This window comes from Martes martes (genome assembly GCF_963455335.1).
Source record: "Martes martes genome assembly, chromosome: 18".
Lineage (NCBI taxonomy): Eukaryota > Metazoa > Chordata > Mammalia > Carnivora > Mustelidae > Martes > Martes martes.
Genome location: NC_137906.1, coordinates 9,362,683 through 9,382,807, shown reverse-complemented (window position 1 = coordinate 9,382,807; position 20,125 = coordinate 9,362,683). Strand labels below are relative to the sequence as shown.

The window sequence follows — 20,125 nt, the reverse complement described above, 5'->3', positions numbered from 1 at the left end:
CCCACTGAGCCACCCTGGGGCCCCTGCAAATCACTTTTTATTCTTTAAGAGACTTGCCAGTCCAATTCCAACCCAAGATATGCCATTTTCTAAGGATCTGGGAGGTCACAAATTTCTGGCACAGCCCTCCCCCCTCCCCCAATCTGTCCCCATGCTCCCTGCTTTACCTGTCCATTTCTGTATAATCCAGTTTTTCCACCAGGGACGCAGCTGTCTTCCAGGCTCAATTTCTCTGAGGAAACTCCAACTTCCTCAACGCCCTGTCCCTCCCCCAAAATATTACTAGATTCTGATCCCACGATTTTTTGTGGTCCTCATACGACCCAAACGCCTTCCACCCTCGCTTTAATCAGTGTAATTTGGGGGCGCCCGGGGTAGCACATTTAAGGGACAAGCTCCCGGTTTCAACTCAGGTCTGATGTCAGGGTCATGGGATCAAGCCACACAGCAATCACTGAGCAGTCTGCTTGAGATTCCCTCTCTCTCTCTCTGACCTTATCCCCATCTCTCTCTCTAAAAAATAACATAAGATAACATACATAACACAATACAACACAACACAACATTAAACATAACATAAAATCTTAAAAACAATAATCAGTGTATTTTGTACCCCTATGCCGTTTCCCCCACCCGCTGACTTAAGGAAGTAGGACCACGAGGCCCGCCGCTCCTCCTCACCCCCGAGACTCGCACCACGTGGGCGGCCACCACCTCACGGGGGCTCCACGGTCGGCTGGAATCAGGGAAGGGCCAGCGGGGTCGCTTTCCCAAATTCGGGGCTGTCGCGCTCACTGCTAGTAGACTGGCTACAAAAGCTGTCAGCAGGATCAGCACCGAGGGAAGTCAAACTGGGAAAAACACACGAAAAACCAGGCAAGAAACCCTCCTCCATACTCACCCCTCATCCGGGGCCCTCATCCGGGGCCCTCATCCGGGGCCCTCATCCGGGGCCCTCATCCGGGGCCCTCATCCGGGGCCCTCATCCGGGGCCCTCATCCGGGGCCCTCATCCGGGGCCCTCATCCGGGGCCCTCATCCGGGGCCCTCATCCGGGGCCCTCATCCGGGGCCCTCATCCGGGGCCCTCATCCGGGGCCTGCCTTCCGCCCACGGTCGTCGGACTCCGCCTCCGGAAGTGCCACTGAGAAGCGCCGGGCTCCAAGCGGTCTAGAGCGACCCCGGAAACCCTGGGGCTGCTCCTAGAGCGAGGGTGTCCGCGACGGGACGGCCGCCTGGCCTGCCCCTCAGCTCGGGTGAGTGCCCGGCAGCCGTTCTGGGGTCGCGGTAGGCGTCGCCGTTGGTTTAGGCTCCTGGGAAGGAGGAGGAGGAGCTCCGTTCCGGCCGACGGCGGTTCCCGTCCCCAGGAGCGCTGCGGGGCCGGGGTGCGAGGGCCTGTTTCTCTTCGGTCAGGTTTCACCCTGACGCCCCGCGGACTAGGGCCTCGCCGCCGGGGCCCGGTGACCCTGCTGTGGTGCGAGCTGGGTGTCTGGGGCCCGCCCCGCCCTTCGGGGAGCGCGTCTTCACCTAACAGGGAAGTGGGAGGAGGGCAGCGCCGGGCGAGGCCTTCCGAGGGCTGGGCGCCAGGGCCGTTTCTGAGGGTTGTGGAAGCGGGACGCAGCCCTGTGGCGTCCTTGGATTTGAAGGACGCGAGCCAAACTGTTTGAGACGCAGCTCTTCCCTGGATCGCTGTCAGGGCCTTGGGAAGCGGCCTGCCCAACTCGTCTGCGTTGGTGAACTGTATGACCACCCCCCTCCCCCACCAAAGTGGGAATTTTGTCATTAGGCAAGCCCATTTAGTAAATCACAGTGGGCAGGCAGAGTGTTTGCCAAGTAATGCCTCGGGGGCCTGCTTTACAAAAAAAAAGTAATCATAACTAGTATGTTTCTCTGGGTACAGACTTGACCCTTGAAAGAAGTTTGTATATTTCAAGTATTTTAAACTTTCTTCAGAAATGTTTATTAAGTTGGGCTTTTTTTTTTTTTAAAGATTTTATTTATTCATTTGTCAGACAGAGATCACAAGTAGGCAGAGAGAGAGGGGGAAGCAGGCTCCCTGCCAAGCAGAGAGCCCGATGTGGGGCTCGATCCCAGGACCCAGGGATCATGACCTGAGCCGAAGGCAGAAGCCTTAAAAGTTGGGCTTTCTTGATTCCCTCCCCCCCACGAAATACCACAAATTCTGAATAAGTGGAGTTTAAAGCTGCCCAATTGGGCCATGTGATTTGGCTCTTAAATATTTGAAATTGAATAATTTCCATTTTTTCTTTCTGTTTTATTTAGGTGGTTAGTCATTATTAACTGTTTCTGTTGAGTATGTGCAGCGTGTAAGATACTTGGCTAAGTCCCGAGGATGTAAAAGGATGGGCTGACTTAGCTTAGTACAATAAATTCTTGCAGTCTGACCTGGCAGTGATGGTCCTTGTCCTTCAGAACAGGGATGGAGGAAATATCCGCCCAGGAAGCAGTTGGATCACCAGTTGTCCAGTTTCAGTCTTTGGAGAGCCTGTCTGAGGGTCTGTCCCCAGAGCCTCCGTTCGCACAGGACACCGACATGGAACAGGAGCTCAACGGGGGTAAGGCTGAGAGAGCACTGAAATCCAAGAGAACGGGGATACGGTGGGGCTTCTGGGTCTGGTACGAGAGAGGCCGGAACTTCTCTAAGAAGATGGCCCCTAGGGGAGGTCTGGAAGGGAGGGACCGATGTGACTCAGTTCAGTCCTGGTCTTGGGCTCTTTTAAGGACAGCCCATCTTTCTTTAATAGGCAGAGTGGTGGTCATTCACTCTGCTTTGGCTTTTTTTTCATTCATGCAACCTTCACTTTATCCTGGTTTCACATCCAGAAAAAATTTTAAGATATGCTGCTTTTGCTGTATCTCACAGTCCTTGCCTCGCTTTTACTTCCTCTTAGAGTTAGGGCCCTTCTCTCCCCCTGTTCCCTTCACTTAGTTTCTTCCCTCCTTGATGACTGCGAGCTTTGCCACCTGCCATTCTGTTGCAGCTGCAGTGTTTGTGACTAATTAATTTTGGCCCAAAAAGCAACCATTTAATTCTTGGGTCGAGCATAACGCCTGTACGAGTGTACACATATCACATATTGACTCAACAGTAACATCTTTATGTATCATATAAATAGGTTCATGTGTTTCGTATTTCTCTTGTTTTGTAAGAACCTTGTTTTAAATTGCTGTGGCCGACTGCATTGCCTGAAATAACTTAAGTGTCAGCAGCACAAGTTGAGTGCTGTGGTGTGTAGAGTGCTGTGGGGCGTTGTGGGAGTGTGGAAAAGGTTGTGAGGAAGTAGACGACCATTCCTTATTCTTGGGAGCCTTACACAGTGGTTACAGAGACAGTGTCCATTCACGTGAAGGCTTCCTAAAATTTATGTAACAGTGAATCAACTAAGTAGTCATTTCTCTGGACAAGTCACTGCAAGTCTTTGTGCTTTGCTTTGCCCATCTGCAAAACAGGTACAGTACTTACCCTCTTGTTAGAGGAATGTCCTGTCATGAGAATATGGTGAAATACGAGATTTTATAAGAAAATCCTGAATCACGGGCCTAAACATGGGCAAGGAGGGCATGTGGATGTTGAGAAGGAGCAGAGTAGATGCACTCGGTACCTGAGAAACGTTCACCGGTTTTACTAGAAAGTCGATGTGAAGAAGGGTCCCGCTGACTCCCTCTCCTGTCAGGGAGCCCTGGGGAAGGGTTGCTCTCACTCTTGGCTCCTCTCTCCTCCCTCAGCTCCACCCGTTCCCCAGGTGCCTGCTCTTCCCCATGAGGGAAGCCCAGGAGACCAGGCAGCTACGCTCCTGACAGCCAGGTACCAGGTGAGCTGAGGAACCCTCTGCTTTTTCCTCAGGGACTGTTGCTACTGATTGAGTGTGGCCCTTCCCTCATCCCATACGTAAACCCTGCCTTGAATTTTTTTCAATAGCAGACCCCAGGTTTGGAATTGATCCTCTTCAGAGACGTGGACTTCACAGAAACCACCTCCCCATTTCCCCACCTCCACCAGTGAACACTATTCCTTCTCTATCCCTGGTGCTGTGATGGGCGTTTATTAGATATTAAAGGTTATGGAACTTATTCCCTAGTTTCTAGTCTGTTTTCCCTCCTCCCCAACTTTGCTGTACACTGGTCAGTCTCTCTGTGTCATCTCCTTCATTTTCTGGCCACAATGCTGTGGTGGCCTCATTCCCCAGAGCAGCCAGGCTGTGTTATTTCAGGAGTTTGTGACATTCGAGGATGTGGCTGTGCACCTTACTCGAGAGGAATGGGGATGCCTGGACCCTGTTCAGAGGGATCTCTACAGAGAAGTGATGTTAGAGAATTATGGGAACGTGGTCTCACTGGGTAAGGACTTTCTTATTTTTCAGTTTACCTATTAGGATTTCTTTACTTCCTTGTTTCTGAGGAGGTGCGAGGTCTCTGAGAAAGTAGAGCGTGGCTCAGATTCCAGGTGTTAGAACCTCTGAATCCTCCATCTTCAAGGTGATCTCCTCTGGGAGTGGGTTTTCTTGGGGGGGGCGGGTTTCAAGAGGAGACCTTGTACTCTTTATCTTTAATTAATGATTCCTGCTTTTGTGGGGCATCTGTTTCCTGTTAGAAAAGGGAAACTTGCTTGTGCTTTGCCTAAGTTCTTATCTTCTCTATCTTTTCCTTTTTTATGAGAGGGACCTTAGGGTCTCCCAATCCACAAACAGACACGTTCCTTCCTGGTAATTCAGTGCCCCTGTATCTGAAAGTTTTCCATTTTCCTTGGAAGAAGAAATCCTTTTTTAAGTAGGCTAAAATCCTTGCTGAATGATCCCTCACCTCTTAACATTCCTAAACTCATCTCCAAGAGGCAGAGTTTGAGAGACTTCATTTAAAGACATGACTCACTGCGAGTCTATTTCAGTGAGTCATCCAGATGGTAGTCCTAAGTAACCTTACCCGGAGCAGCAGAAGTTTCAGCTTTAAACTGAGTCTCTCCTTTGTCGTTTGGGTGGTACAGTGGGCTGCCGGGATTGGGCCCCCAGTAGTGCTCTAGAGGGGCATCAGCAGGGCTGCTGGCAGCCCCCTTGATGTGAGCATTGCTCCTTTTCCTCCTCTTCTTCTTCTTTTTTTTTTTTTTTTTTTGCGGGTCTCTGCTTCTGCCTTTTTTTTCCCCCCTAAATATATGTATGTATTTAATCACATTTTTTTTCTTTCTCTCTCTTTTTTTGGCTTTGCCTGTTGCTGGTGGCATCCAGGGTGTTCCTTTGTCTCCTTGATTATGCTCAGGGTTAAAGAAGTCTTTTTACCTGTGGGGAGGCAGCCTGCCCACTGGGAAGGTTTTTAGTGTGTTTCCCATTCCTGGCTCTTTGATCTTTATAGGCATACTTCTCCGCCTTCCTACCACCCGGATTCATAGTGTGAATTCCTGCCCGGCCCTGAGTCATACCCAGGCAAGTGCTTTCTCTGGAGAAACACTTGCAGTTCTTTCAGCAGGAATCTCCAAGAGATGGCCCAAGTATCGGCTTCCCATCGATATTGCTCGTCCCCGCTCGGAAACTCCTTTTCCACGATTGTAAGATATCACACTTGATTGATGCTCTCAGGATGCCACCAGTATGTAAAATTGCAGCTCCTCAGATGACCTTTGTTAAATTTCGGAAGGGCCAAGGAGGCCCTCCGTTGCAACCAGATGAATTTTGAACCTGTGTTCTGAGTTCATTCAAAAGCCACGGTTGGTGGTCATCTACTTGTGTTCTGAGAAACCACAAAGTTCAACTGCAGCTCTTCAGTTATAATCTTTTCATGTTATTTTAGAATGTGGAACATATGCTGTGCACCCCTCTTTTCTGTAGTGAATATGACCTGCCCCTTCTCTGGTCTGACTTTTCTGTGACCCCTGGGCTTTCCTCATGTTGAACACTCTAGTCTTCTCCTTTAAGTCCCTATTTCCCCGTCCCAAGGCCCTGACTTTGTCCCCTTTATTCTTTGTGGTGCTATACAGATTGATGAATTTAAATGACCTTTCCTGATCAAGTGTTCCTTAGCTCTGTCCTTGATGGATGGGAAATGGGAGGGCGAAAGAGTTTAATTTTTTTATTTCAGGGTATCAAATTGAATGTATATTTAACAACTTTGTAAACTGTAAAGTGATGTAATTGTAAACTACTGTTAATTTTATCTAATAATTACATAATTTCCAACAGTTAACCTGTCTACTTTTTGGAGTAAACAAACTTCTTAGCACTTTAATCAGCCTAGTAGCACAGCGTGCTATTAGACTGAATTTTATCCCATTTCCTGTGTCATCTCTGCACAAGTACAGGACATGCATGCACACGCATACATACTGGCTACAAATGCATACAGGAACACCCCCACCCCCACCCTGCCGTTCCCCTTGCTTTTGTGACCAAGTCAGCAGCATCTTTTTAGTAATTACTTTTTACAGTTCTTAGGAAATCATTTTTATATTTTTAGGCTTAGCAAATGCCACCTGAAATGTAAGTTTATACACGTAATTAGCTTAATGTTTGGTGTTGTAAAATACGGGCATTGTAATTCAGTTCCTGACTTAGCAGCCTCACTGTCAAGTTCACATCTTTTCCCCACGGCAGTAGCTCAGTTGTCACAGACATCAGAACTTTGTTCCTTTGGGTAAGTGCTTCTACTTTATAGTGGTAAATATACAGAGTATGAACAGCTGAGTAAAAGAATAAAAAAGTAAAAAGTCATATTTTTCATTACTAAATCTGTAAAGAAGTATGTTCTGTTGACAGGGAGTGAATTACTGGCTTGAGGGTCATACCCAAAAGGAAGTTTTCTGTCCTGGAGATTAAGACCAGGAAAGTGGTCTGGTTTGCATTTCACACAGGGTCAGTGCAGCGGGTGCCTTATTCAATGACATCATTAGAAACATGCCTGTCAGAATTCTGGTTGTTAAGTAAGTTAATAAATCAGGAAATGTTTGGCACATACCCTTTGCTTTTTGAGGTTGATGTCATGGAAACAAAAATGATTTTTGTATAGAATGTCTTACTGCCATGTCTGTTTACTATTTATTGAGGAGGCAGTGTGTTACAAGGTACGATACATATTTCACTTAATCCTTGCCATAACCCTGTGAGCAGATGTTATTCTATTTTCTACCTGAGGAAACTCGGGCTCAAAAGTTAAGTGATCCACTCAGGGTCAGAACTCGGCGTAGGACTCAGATCTGAATCTGAAGCTCATGCTCTTTTTCATTGTTATGCCCTTTAGGACAATCAGTCCGACCACATACGGTATTTTTTTAAAGATCTATCCATCTATTTCTTTAGAGAGAGAGAGAGAGTGCGGTGGGGAGGGTCAGAGGGAGAGAAGATCTCAAACAGATTCCGTGCTGAGTGCAGAGACTGATGTAGGGCTTGGTCTCACCACCCTGAGGTCACTGCCCTGAGATCACAACCTGAGTGGAAACTGAGTGGTTGCTCAATTGACTCTGCCACCCAGGGGCCTCACGTGTTTGTGTGTGTGTGTGTGTGTGTGTGTGTGTGTGTGTTTAAGTATTCTTGTGGCTTTATACTTGGATGACAATTAGAAAAATCTGTCCAATTAGAAAAATTGGACAGATGGGCATTAGGTTGTACAGTTTGGGAGCAGAAAGAACATGCATTTAAGGGGCGCCTGGGTGGCTCAGTCGTTAGATGTCTGCCTTCAGTTCAGGTCATGGTCCCAGGTTCCTAGGATTAAGCCCCACATCGGGCTCCTTGCTCAGCGAAGAGTCTGCTTCTCCCTTTCCCACTCCTCCTCCTCGTATTCCTGCTCTCACTGTCTCTGTCAAATAAATAAAATCTTAAAAAAAAAAAAAAGAAAAGAACATGCATTCGAGAAGAAATAAAATCATGTAGGGATACATTCTGTTAAAATAGGTATCTAGGGGTGCCTGGGTGGCCCAGTTGGTTAAACAGCTGCCTTTGGCTGAGGTCATGATCCCAGGGTCATGGGATCCACCCCGCTTCTGGCCCCCTGCTCAGCAGAGTGTCTGCTTCTCTCGCTCACTCTCAAATAAATGAATTAATTAAAAAAATAAGTGTCTACCTAAGAACAGTATTACTAAGGAAAGATTTTGTATATTAAGGACCAAGAAGAAGGGCATAAAGCTTCCAGGTGGCTAAAATCTTAGCGTAACTGGTTTAGGCAACAAACCAAATAATGAGGTGAATTTTAAATGTTATTTTTAAAGATCAGGTTAAGTTAAAATAAATCTCATTGGAACACTGTCAAGGTTTAAATTTAAAAAATCAAAAGATTTTAATAAAAGATCAAATAATTTTTATTTATTTATTTTAAAGATTTTATTTTTTTGAGAGAGAGAGAACAGGCTCCCTTCTGAGCAGGGAGCCCAATGTGGGACTGGATCCAGACTCTGGGATTATGACCTGAGCTGAAGGCAGTTGCTTAACCTACTGAGCCACCCAGGTGCCTAAGATTAAATAATTTTAGATAGGAAAAATTAATTGCAAATGCATATTTTGAAGACATAGAGTTCTGACTTCAAAATTTAGGAAAAAGGCATTCAGGGCGATGGCAAGAAAACCTGCCTTAATGCTTCCTGTGACCCTTAGAATGTTAGACTGGAAAGAATATAAACTGTGGAATCAGACTTGGGTTCATCTTACCAACTGTCTACATCGAGCACATTATTTAAACTGGTATTCATTTCAACTATAAAACATGAAAAATACTGTCTGCCTTTCTGGGTTTATGCCAAGGATTAAATTAGATTAAATTACATGTGTGTAAGTACCTGGCTTATGGTAGTTCCTTAAATACTTTTTTAGAAAGGACTGCAAGTGATAAGAGCTATAGATCAGATTTAAAAAAAAATTCTTTTTAAATAGGCTCCATGCTCAGCATTGAGTCCAACACAGGGCTTGAACTCACAACCTGAGATCAAGATCTGAGCTGAGATCAAGAGTTGGATGCTTAACCAGCTGAGCCACCCAGGTGCTAGATTTTTTTTTTTTAAGATTTTATTTATTTATTTGACAGAGATCACAAGTAGGCAGAGAGGCAGGCAGAAAGAGAGAGGGGGAAGCAGGCTCCCTGCTGAGCAGAGAACCCGATGCAGGGCTCGATCCCAGGACCCTGGGATCATGACTTGAGCCGAAGGCAGAGGCTTAACCCACTGAGCCACCCAGGCGCTCCTGGATTTTTTAATATAAACAAATTTCAGGAGTATGTTCAGATTATTTCTCTATAGTGGTATTTCCTCAAATTGAATATTGCTCATACTTTTGTAAAGGAGTTTGGATTTTTATTTTAAAGAGACTTTCATTTCTTTGACACTATGTGATCTTTTAGTTTGCTTTTAATTAGAACATCCGTGACTGCAAATCTATTGGGTCCTGGCTCTCCGTGTATTACTCTAATCACTATTTCTTTGTCCTCTTTTTTTTTTTTTTTTTTTTTTTTTTTGAGAGAGAGAGAGAGAACATGAGTGGGGTTGGTGGTGGGGGAAGAACAGAGGAAGAAGCAGAGTGGGGAGTTCTGAGATGGGACTTGATCCCATGACTCCAGGATCATGACCTGAGCCAAAGGCAGATGCTTAACCGACTGAGCCAGCCAGGCGCCACTGTATCTTCTTTTTACTTATTTTTACATTTTACTCCATTGTCAGTATGTTGATCTTCCGTTATCTTTCTGTACGTATGTTGGAGGAGGGGACAGATTTCATTCACAACCATTATTTTTTACTAGCAGATTATGTAAAAGCCAGGTTCTGAAAGATTGGTGTTGAGCCCTAGGTTCGCTAGTTACTGTGACCTTGGGCAAGTTACTTTTCTTTTTTTTTTAAAGATTTAATTTATTTATTTGACAAAGAGAAAGAGAGGGAGAGAGATATCACAAGTAGGCAGAGAGGCAGGCAGAGGGAGAGGAGGAAGAAGGCTCTCTGCCGAGCAGAGAGCCTGATGCAGGGCTCCATGCGAGGACCCTGGGATCATGACCTGAGGCAAAGGCAGAGGCTTTAACCCACTGAGCCACCCAGGCACCCAAAAAACTGTAGTCTTTTATCTCTAACTGCCTACCAAGCATTTTCTCTGATTCCTGACTGCATTAACTTTAGCAAATCAAATGCTTCTGGAGTGCCTGGGTGGCTCAGTGGGTTAAGCCTCTGCCTTTGACTAGGGTCATGATCTCAGTGTCCTGGGATCAAGCCCTGCGTCCGGGCTCTCTGCTCAGCAGGGAGCCTGCTTCCTCCTCTCTCTCTGCCTGCCTGTCTGTCTACTTGTGATCTCTCTGTCAAATAAATAAATAAAATCTTTCAAAAAATAAAGTAAAATCAAACACTTCTTTCCACGTGGAGACAGTCTTTTTTGTTGTCTGTAGGTGATGTAGGTGTAGATACAGAATAAATAAGCAAAATTTGCTTCAGTTATCAAATACTTAGAAACACTTTAGCTGATACTCGAGGTAAAAGCTACAAATTCTGTTATCAGAATTCAAGCAGAATATTTGCTGCTTCATGCCACGCTAACCTTTTTTTAAAACTTAAAAACTATTTCATTTGGCATGGAGGACCTCAACTAAATAAGCCTCCGAAGGGGGGAATAGACTATTAATGCCCAGCAGGAATTCAGAAGCACAGTAAATGTCTTTCTTATGTGTGTTCTGCATCTGCCTGTTCGTAGGCTCTTATTTGGAATCCCAAGAGGACAGCTGTGGGTTTGTCATATTTTCCAGGCCCAGTGCCCTTTTAGAAACTGGTTATCTATGATATGTTGACACCAGGACACAAAATTGGCACTCAATAAGTAGCTCCTTTTAAAATTTTTTGTTTTTTTTTATTTTTTCAGTAAGTAACTCTTAAGTAAATAAACCAAAAGAAGTACAAGATACACGATGTGTGGTCCCTGCTAGTAAAAGTTTACAAATAAAGTAGGGATGATAACTACAAATAAAGTTTACAAATAAAGTAGGGATGATTAAATAAAAATCTATAAACTCCATTATATAGTGACATGTCAGGATAAGAGGAACAACTAATAAATTGTGTAGCTATTCAGTAAGTAGAAAGAAAGGCTTTTGAAGTTGATGGGCTGGAGCTAGACCTTGTATGTGTGCTACTAGAAGACTTCTGGGCTGAAGATGTATAAAAACTACCCCTTTGATACTCTGATAGTTCTTTCTCCCTCAGGATCAGACTGCTTTTTGGTTTTGCTTTAAGAGAGGTTAGATCCTAGCAGTCCCATTACGTGAGCCAAGAAAGGCAATTTTTTTTTAAGATTTTTATTTATTTATTTGACAAAGATAACAAGTAGGCAGAGAGGCAGGCAGAGAGTGGGGGTGGGAAGCAGGCTCCCCGCCGAGGAGGGAGCCCGATGCGGGGCTCGATCCCAGGACCCTGAGATCATGACCTGAGCCGAAGGCAGAGGCTTTAACCCACTGAGCCACCCAGGTGCCCCAAGAAAGGCAGTTTTTATGTTAAGGTGCACTTTTATTGTATTTGCCTCTCTATATCATATTATAGTTTGTTGTTTATATCTGTCTCTACATACTTTCCATACGGGAGGCGCCTCATAGATGTTTGTTTAATAAAGAAGAGTGTAAGCTCCTGATGGGTAAGAATGTGTTATGTTGTTTTTTATTTCCTCATGTGCACTGAAGCAAATTGAGATTCGTGACGTTTCTTAAGATTGGTTCTTGGAATATTTATTCAGTCTTCAGTGATTGTGTTGCTGCAGTTTAGCTCACCCCACAATGGGTGTTCTAGTATTCACCTTTCTCCGGTCCAGCAAAGGTACATTTTGATGACCTCCCTTTTGACCGGGTCTAATCCAAAGATTGATCTATAGGCAATAGCTGAAGAAGATCGCTTCTGTGAAGACAGGTACACCCTCATGCACCAGTTCCCTGTCTGAGTAATGTTTAAATGAATACTTCTCCCAAAGTCATCAACTTGCCCCATAACACACCTCTTTCTGGAGCACAAGTAGGAGCTCCTAGTAGAGGATCTTTGCCTTTCTCACTCTCCAGGACTTACCTAATGTCTTCTAAGAATTTACTTTCTTTCTCCATTAACCATTAATTAAGAGAAAAAGTGGCTTTGTGTAGTGTCTGGGGGCTAAATCGCCACATCCCATTTCCTTCTCTGTGAGCAGGATTTCCAATTTCCAAGCCTGATGGGATCTCCCCGCGGGAACAAGATCTACAGGTCTTTGATCTGGAAACTAAGAATAGAGAAGTCTTAAGAGATGACTGCTCAGGTGAGTAAGGTAGAATCAATCAGATGGAATTAGTAGGGAAGTAAGATTCAAATTGTTGAGCCAAATTGTAGCCGCTTTGGCAGTCAGAATGAAGAGCTCGGTCTCTACACCTGATGGCAAGCTCCTTTGTTTTCCCTTCAGTTTTGATGAACTCTTTGCATTTATTTTATCCCTTTTCACCCTCAAGTTGTACTGGGTCCCTGTTCAAGTTGTTTATCTATAAATCTTTTGAATTACTTCCCTATTACCTGCTTTGAACCATCTTAATTGGTTACCTTCTGTGCCAAAAACATCCTCTGTTTTACCACACCCTGAACCATTTGTGTATTAACCTCATTGCTCCTGTTCATGCCCTTACATCTGCTGTTGAGATTTTGTGCCTCTGCTTCAGAGTAAATAAACTTCTCTCGTTTTAGTAAATTCTAGATTAGTTTTCTCGTCTCTGAGGTTTTCCCCCCCCACCTAAGCACAGGGTACAGATTACATTTGCATTTTCTATTTATATATTGAATCAGATGGAGAGACCAGAGAAGAGAACAAGCTGTTGATTCCTAAGCAGGAGATTTTGGAAGAAGTACATTCGTACAAAGTGAGAGTAGGAAGACTCAAAAAGGATATTGCCCAAGTTCCTGGGACTAGAGAAGTGTCTAAACCTGAGGACAGATTAGAAAGGCTTCAGGAAATCCTAAGGAAATTTCTCTTCCTGGAGAGAGAGTTTAGGCAAATAACAATCAGCAAGAAAGCCTTCACCAGTGACAACAATGAATGTAATGAACCTGAAAAAAGCTTCAGTCTGGACTCTACCCTTGATACAGATCAGAGAGTTCTTAGAATTCAGAATATTGATGATACTGACAAGTATGACATGGGGGTGAACCAGAATTCAGCTGCTGGGAAACAAGAACAAATAAATCTCATACAGGATGTTCAGAGTAGTGAATATAAGGAAAGCTTAATGGATCTCTCCCACCTTAGTAAATGTGACAGCATTCCTGCCACTGAGAAATCCTATAAATGTGATGCATGTGAGAAAGTCTTCCATCAGAGCTCTGCCCTTTCTAGACATCAGAGAATTCATACTAGAGAGAAACCCTACAAGTGTAAAGAATGTGAAAAATCTTTCAGTCAGAGTTCAAGTCTTAGTCGACATAAAAGAATACACACTAGAGAAAAACCCTATAAATGTGAAGCATCTGATAAATCCTGTGAAGCATCTGATAAGTCCTGTAGTCAGAGCTCCGATATAACTCCACATAAGAGGATTCACACTAGAGCAAAGTCTTATAAATGTAGTAATTGTGAAAGAGTTTTCAGTCGTAGTGTACATCTTACTCAGCATCAGAAGGTTCACAGAGAGATGCCCTGTAAGTGTACTGTATGTGGCAGTGACTTCCACCATACCTCATACCTTGCCGAACATCAGAAAGTCCACTGTGAAGAGAAAGCCTATGAATACAGTGATTGTGGGTTGACCTTTGTTAAACATCAAGGAATTCATCTCCGAGAAAAGCCCTATACGTGTAATGAATGTGGAAAAGACTTCAGATTGAATTCCCATCTTATTCAGCATCAAAGAATTCACACAGGAGAGAAACCGCATGAATGTAACGAATGTGGAAAGGCTTTCGGTCAAACTTCATGCCTTATTCAGCATCACAAAATCCATGGGCGAGAGAAATCCTATGAGTGTAATGAATATGAGGAAAGTTTCAATCATAGCTCAGATCTTGTTCTTCAGCAGGAAGTCCTCACCAGAGAAAAAGCCTTTGATTGTGATGTATGGGAAAAGAACCTCGGTCAGAGAGCACACCTCGTTCAACATCAAAGAATTCATACCAAAGAGAAACCTTATGAATGTGATGAACGTGGAGAGGCCTTTAGTCAAATTCAGGCCTCCTTCAACATCTGAGAGGTTATACCAGGGAGAAAGCATATACGTACTGAAGGTGGTGAAGCCTTCAGTCACAGCTCAACCTTTATTCAGCATCAGAGAATCGACACCAGAGAGAAACCCTCTGAATGTAATGAATGTAGGAAGACTATTTGCCAGTGTTAAACTTCATCGACATCTACAAACCCATACCAATGAGAAAATCTACGAATATATTGAATGTGGTAAATGCTTCATGCCGTTTTCATACCTTAGTCACCATTGGAGAATTCTTAACTGGAATAAAATTCCATCACCATAATAAATGTGAAATAGCCTTCAGTCAAAGTAACTACCTTGCTCAGCATCAAATTCATTCCATGCAGAAAGCCTATGAATGTAATAAATATGTATGCACGTGGGAGGATTCAGTCATATTCTGCCCCTTACTCAACGCTAAAGAATCCATGCCCAGGAGAAGCCATTCAAGTGTAGCAAAGGTGACAGATCTTCCAGTAGGAGTTCAAGTCTTTTTCATCATTAGAATCTCCACACCAGATCACAATCTGCTAATAATGCAAATGGAAAAAATGTACTTCTACATTTCAGGCTTTACTCAACATCAAAATATTGGAGAGAAATTTTTATATAAAATTGTTAATATATAGCCCTGATCTTTTTCATTGCAGAAGAAGATAGTCTGAGGAGTGACTTGGTGAATGCAATGCTGATTCCTCATGGCATTCTTTTATTTAATAGGTGGTGTAAGTAGGTATATAAAATTTATGGAACTCATTTAAACTATTTTTTAAAATATGGCCTATGAACATTTTTATTTTTTCTGAAATTTGGTTCCCATTACAGCTTCTCTTAAGATATTGTTAATAGACCAATGTAAAGACATAATTAACTTCCGGAAAGTAGCTCATTTAGCTATTTCTGCTGTTCTCAGCCCAAGTTCTCTCCAAAACAGACTCTTAAGTCTGCTGTTTCCTGAGCATCCTACTTTCCTGTTCCTTTCCAGGCACAGCACTTGGATTCCTGTTAATTTCTCCATTTTCTTAGTACCGTCAAATGATGGTTTTCTAGTTTTAAGCGTCTCACCAGCAGGTATGCCGTCCCTACTTGATGTTCGTGTTCTGGTGTCTTCTTTCCTAAAGCGAAGCATCTACCTTTAAAAAGAATTGGAATTCCACATCCTGTCCATCCATGCGTTTGAAGGATTCCATCTCTGCTCTGTTTGTGGCAGGCAGCTAAACATTTTCAAATGACACCCAAGTTCTTGTCTGCATCCACAGCCCTCTAAAAGAGATAAGGACATCAGGGAGCCAACAAGACTCCTGGTGGTCTAGCTACACTCATTCAGCACCTATTCTGCATGTCAAGGCTTAGAATTATTTTATATACTTCTGTTGAAGGCCAGCAAAATGCTCAGGTCTGCTTTGGATAGGGGCAAAATAAAAGAACATATGCAGAAAAGTCAGAGAACTTCATAAGGGAATGCAGCTTTTCAAAAAAGATACTGCTGTTCTTCTGTAATGTCCCTGGAGAGAGAATTTCAAGAGCGGCAGGTATTCCTGATATAACTTTAACCACTACGATTGCTTCTTTATCTGTTTGGATTTTTGCCCCCCTCTCTCATCAGTCCAGGACAGTATTTGAAGTGTGGGGGCTTTGTGTATAATTGTTTATTCATCATCACATTTTCTGTATTTTATGAGTCTACAGGGCAAGAACTTGGTTTTTTGATCGATAATAGTGATCACAGATGTCAGGATGTCCAGAGTTCAGGGTCCCTGTCAACAACTCGCCAAGAATTCATGATTGTTTAGATGATGTTAGAGCATTTTATTATATTTTTCCATCTTAAGTTTCATAACATTTTGTGAATAAGATGTCACTTAAAAGTCTTACTGTCATTCCAGCAAGTGAGGCCTTCGTAGTTCAGATGTTATAATATTTACTAGGGATCCTCAACAAATATATAACAATTTATTGCTTATTCTGTAATCCTCTTATGGCTAAGCTCTAAGATAGTTCTACCACCATATTTTGCCTCTTAGCCGTCAGCAAGCATAGGATCTTATCAGGGCAAAGTAGAGATCTAAATGAATTGATTTAAATGTAAAAGCAAATGAAAAATGCATGTTTTTTCCCCTTGTTTATGAATGTGTATGCCCTTATGTACAGAGACCAATGGTCACTTCTGGTGATTATGAAACAGATTAATCCCTAAATAACAGAATATGTAAAAATCACATGTATGCATTTGGTTTAGGAATGTGCTTTTGTACTTCCACTTGAATAAAGGTGTGTTTGATACTCAGAATCTGTTTCAAAAAATATCTCAAGGCCTCAACCAGAAGCATTTGGAAATCTTGGAATCACCTTCCTGGCTGTGACTCAACTTCCTTCCAGAAACCTGCTTCACAAGAAGAGATCACTCTCTTTCATACTGATACAAAGCTTGCTCTTCCACAGACTTAGGGAACGAAGTCCATTGGAATGTTTAGGATTTTAAGAATTGTTCAGTTAGGATTTTGTTGGCACATAAATAGTTTGAGGTTTCAGTAGAACTAGGCAGAATGTGTGTGTGTGTGTGTGTGTAAAACATTTAAAAAGCGAGAAACCAAAATAATTCTGGAGGACAATTAACTTGCCTCTTTAAACTTGTGATATTTAATCAGTCCAATATAATATGAGTTTGTGTTTTTAGTCTTTTAATCTTGAAGATTGAGGAAGGAAGAGAAGAGATCTAATAGTTGAGATCTGCCAGATTTATCTTCTATCTGTCCACCTACCTACATGCGTGTGTATGTATATTCATAGTCAGACCTAATTCTTACAACTCTACAAGGGAACTAGCTCCATTTTACAGAAGAACTGAAGTGTAAAGGTTGAAGAATCTGTTAGGGTCACTCAGCAAGTTAATGGCCCAAGTCAGGCCTGACTCCAGGCTTTCCATCATCATGATGTTGGTATTAGACACATCCCAGAACCCAGAGAAGTTTTCTTTGATAGCTCTTCATTCCCTGTTATATCCTCAGTGGTTGACTATTACCTGTTTGCAGTTAATCTGAATGCTTCCAGAGCTGTCTGGAGTATTAGGAGAACGTACTCCCCGTATCTTTGGGGAGCAAGTCAGAGATCCTGCTCCCTGAAACAGGCTTAGATAATTTTGACAATGACATGCCACAGGTCAGAGCTCCCAAATTCTTAACCTCCTGTCAAGCTATTCTAGCTCCCATCACTATACACATTTCCGTTTCTCAATGACCAGAATGTGCTCTTTTCCCCTGCTAACTGGAACTTGCTGATTGATGGACATGTATTAGATTTCCCATCAGTCCTGATTAAATTATAGCAGTGAACAGGGTGGGTAATGGGAAAATCAAGTTTGATTACTAGGTTTTTGACTTGAGCAAGAGAGTGGATAGAAGTAGACTGGAGAGATGGGGACCACTGGAAGAGGAGCAGGGAGAGTATTTCAGGCAAAAGAGCATGTTAGAAGGCCTCCAGATGAAAGAGTTTGGCATCTTCAATGTAGTAAGCTCTCTGGAGGAATGGCTCACCCTAGGAAGTAGTGGGCAACTGAGGAAATTTAAGAATGAAGTTCAAAGGAGGCCCCTTGGATATCATAACAGCGAAGCACAATGGGATTCCCACATCTGAAAATGTGACCTCATCTATCCTTTCATTCATTCAGTAATACAGTTGCCTGATGTCGTGTGATACTCAGTGCTAACCTGTGGGCACAGTTAAATCAAACCATCTACTAAGTAATGAAGACAACATTAGTCACAGCAATGACTTTGGAATTGGACATATCTGTGTTTCAACTTTTGCTGTTTACTAGCTGTGTGACTTCGGACATTTTAGCCTCTGGTTTCCTTGCCCATATGATGATTAATAATAGCATGAAAATTAAACCAAGTAATGGAAAAGGTACTGGTCATATATTAAGTGCCAAAAAATTACAAATATAAACATCACTATAAAAACCAGTGAGAACATAAGTGTTTAGCATGAAGTCTTAAAAAGAGTGAATTAAGGAGCAAGCATTTAGGAGTGCAGGACTAGCATTGTCCAGGGAGGGATATCCTAGTTTTGGAGAACTTAAATATGGCTTGAGAGGTCATCAGGAATCCTAGACTGGTAGGAACTGCTTCCCCATAAGCGCTCCTTGCTGGAGTCAGCAAACCTTGACATCTCTTTTTGCTAAGATTTGTACCCTTTGGGATCACTCCCTTCAAAATATGGATGCATGAATGAACCAGTGTTTAATCCGAGACTGGAAGGGTGATTTCAAACAGGTAGTGCACTGTACAACTCAATGAGAAAATAAATACCGGAATTTTTCATTTTGCTGATGCATCCTGTTCACACTCTTCACTTTTATTTTTTTAAAGATTTTATTTATTTGGCAGAGACACAGCGAGAGAGGGAACACAAGCAGGGGGAGTGGAGAGGGAAAAGGATTTCTGCTGAGCAGGGAGCCTGATGTGGGGCTGCATGCAGGGCTCATCCCAGGACCTTGGTTGGGATCACGACCTGAGCTGAAGGCAGTCACTTAACAACTGAGTCACCCAGGCGCCCCCACACTCTTCACTTTTAGAAAATGGTTGACCTCATATTTGTAATCCATTCATGTTTATAAATTTACAACTTGGGCATAATGACTTGCTCCACTTATACTTGCTCCAATTACAAATCTCCACACAGTCTAGCCTTTGTCCTTCCCCAGGCTCTGGTTTGAACTGGCCAGAGGTCTAAAGGCTGCCTTTACTTACTGAGTCTGCAGTTTGGGGCACCTAAAATTGTGAAAAAAGTACGAACTTCAGGGGATTGTTGTGAAAATTAATGAGACACCATTTTACTCCATAAGTGGTAACTGCTGCTTCTGAGTTTAGCAGGAAATATCCCTATCAGGAACAATTCATTTCCCTAACATTTTTCCTGCATCAACATATCAAATATACCTTTGGCAAACTTATCTAGGCACAGTAGGGTGTTTGAAATCTTGATCCTATTTCTTTCTTTCTTTTTTTTTTTAAGATTTTTTATTTATTTGACAGACAGAGATCACAAGTAGGCAGAGAGGCAGGCAGAGAGAGAGGAGGAAGCAGGCTCTCCCCCAGCAGAGAGCCCGAGGCGGGGCTCTATACCAGGATCCTGGGATCATGACCCAAGCTGAAGGCAGAGGCTTTAACCCACTGAGCCACCCAGGCGCCCCTTGATCCTATTTCTAAGACTTTTCCTCTTTTAGCCCATGGATACCAGTATGTTAGCCCTGCTTACTTACTTACTCCGGGCCCAGTTAGGGAGTACTGGAGTAGTGTAGGGGAAACACCAGTCGGGTTGAAGCGACATAGGGAGAGGACAGGCTGGACTGCGGGTATAGATAAGGGATTGCCTCCCAGCAGGGTCATCCCCGCCTTGTGATTTGGAAGAAGGGAGGTGGGGATGGGTGGTAAAACCGCAGGGGTCAAGGAGTAGGCGAATGGGGGTGCATACGGGACAGTAGGGGTGACAAAGAAGTAAACAACCAATTTAGATCCTAGGTCCACATGGGCGATGAAGGGCAAATAGGGAAATCTAGCCCCATCTCCCTCAATGCCTCCTTGGGGCCCCGAAAGAGACGCGATTCCAAGCCGCTCTGGGCCCAGCTCCCCAGCGGCCCCTGAGCACTCGCGATCGAGAGGAGACCTCCGAGCTGCCTAGACGGGACCCGGAAGTGCGCACGGGGGAGCCCGAGTTTCCAGTCGTGCCGGGGGACCGTGGTCGACGCTGCTGCGGAGCGGTTGCGCCAGTGAGTATCGAGGTCTGGGACCGGGAGCTGCGGCCCGCGCTGTCTCTAGGGGAGAAGCGCGGTCCTGCGGTGGGCGTGGGGCTCGGGCCGAGGGGACCCAGGTGGCCGGGGGGTGGGGCCTCAGGCCGGACCGCGCCCCCAGCTCCGGGGCCCGGCCAGCCAGGGGAGAGAGAAGTGGGACCCTCTCCTGGAAAAGCTTCACTTGCCGGTTCCCCTAC

General features: G+C 43.9%; 2 protein-coding genes across 7 annotated transcripts in view; both read left to right on the top strand.

The window, feature by feature from the left end:
- Positions 1–1,142: 1,142 nt before the first annotated feature.
- On the top strand, positions 1,143–16,427 carry ZNF655 (zinc finger protein 655). Of its 4 annotated transcripts, none has more exons than XM_080829938.1 (5): positions 1,143–1,254; positions 2,432–2,574; positions 3,746–3,831; positions 4,231–4,357; positions 5,363–6,190. In XM_080829938.1, the coding sequence occupies exons 2-5, from the start codon at positions 2,439–2,441 to the stop codon at positions 5,557–5,559; spliced, it is 546 nt and encodes a 181-aa protein (XP_080686064.1). In that variant the 5' UTR covers positions 1,143–1,254; positions 2,432–2,438; the 3' UTR covers positions 5,560–6,190. The 4 variants fall into 4 exon arrangements, with proteins under 4 accessions (XP_080686064.1, XP_080686062.1, XP_080686065.1 ...); XM_080829939.1 differs by lacking the exon at positions 1,143–1,254 and adding an exon at positions 1,592–1,738; XM_080829936.1 differs by lacking the exons at positions 3,746–3,831; positions 4,231–4,357; positions 5,363–6,190 and adding exons at positions 12,124–12,228; positions 12,744–16,427.
- A 348-nt stretch (positions 16,428–16,775) lies between these two features.
- TMEM225B (transmembrane protein 225B) overlaps positions 16,776–20,125 on the top strand; it is a 29,167-nt gene continuing 25,817 nt past the window's right edge. For all 3 annotated transcript variants that reach the window (XM_080829957.1, XM_080829956.1, XM_080829958.1), the window contains exon 1: positions 16,776–19,907. The gene's annotated coding sequence lies outside the window, so the exon portion shown is untranslated. The remainder of the gene's footprint in view (positions 19,908–20,125) is intronic.

Coding starts and splice junctions, on each gene's coding strand:
- ZNF655 (XM_080829936.1), top strand. CDS start 2,439: ATGGAGGAAATATCCGCCCAGGAAGCAGTTGGATCACCAGTTGTCCAG. Junction 2,575..12,123: donor GGAACAGGAGCTCAACGGGG/GTAAGGCTGAGA, acceptor CTCTGTGAGCAG/GATTTCCAATTTCCAAGCCT. Junction 12,229..12,743: donor CTTAAGAGATGACTGCTCAG/GTGAGTAAGGTA, acceptor ATATTGAATCAG/ATGGAGAGACCAGAGAAGAG.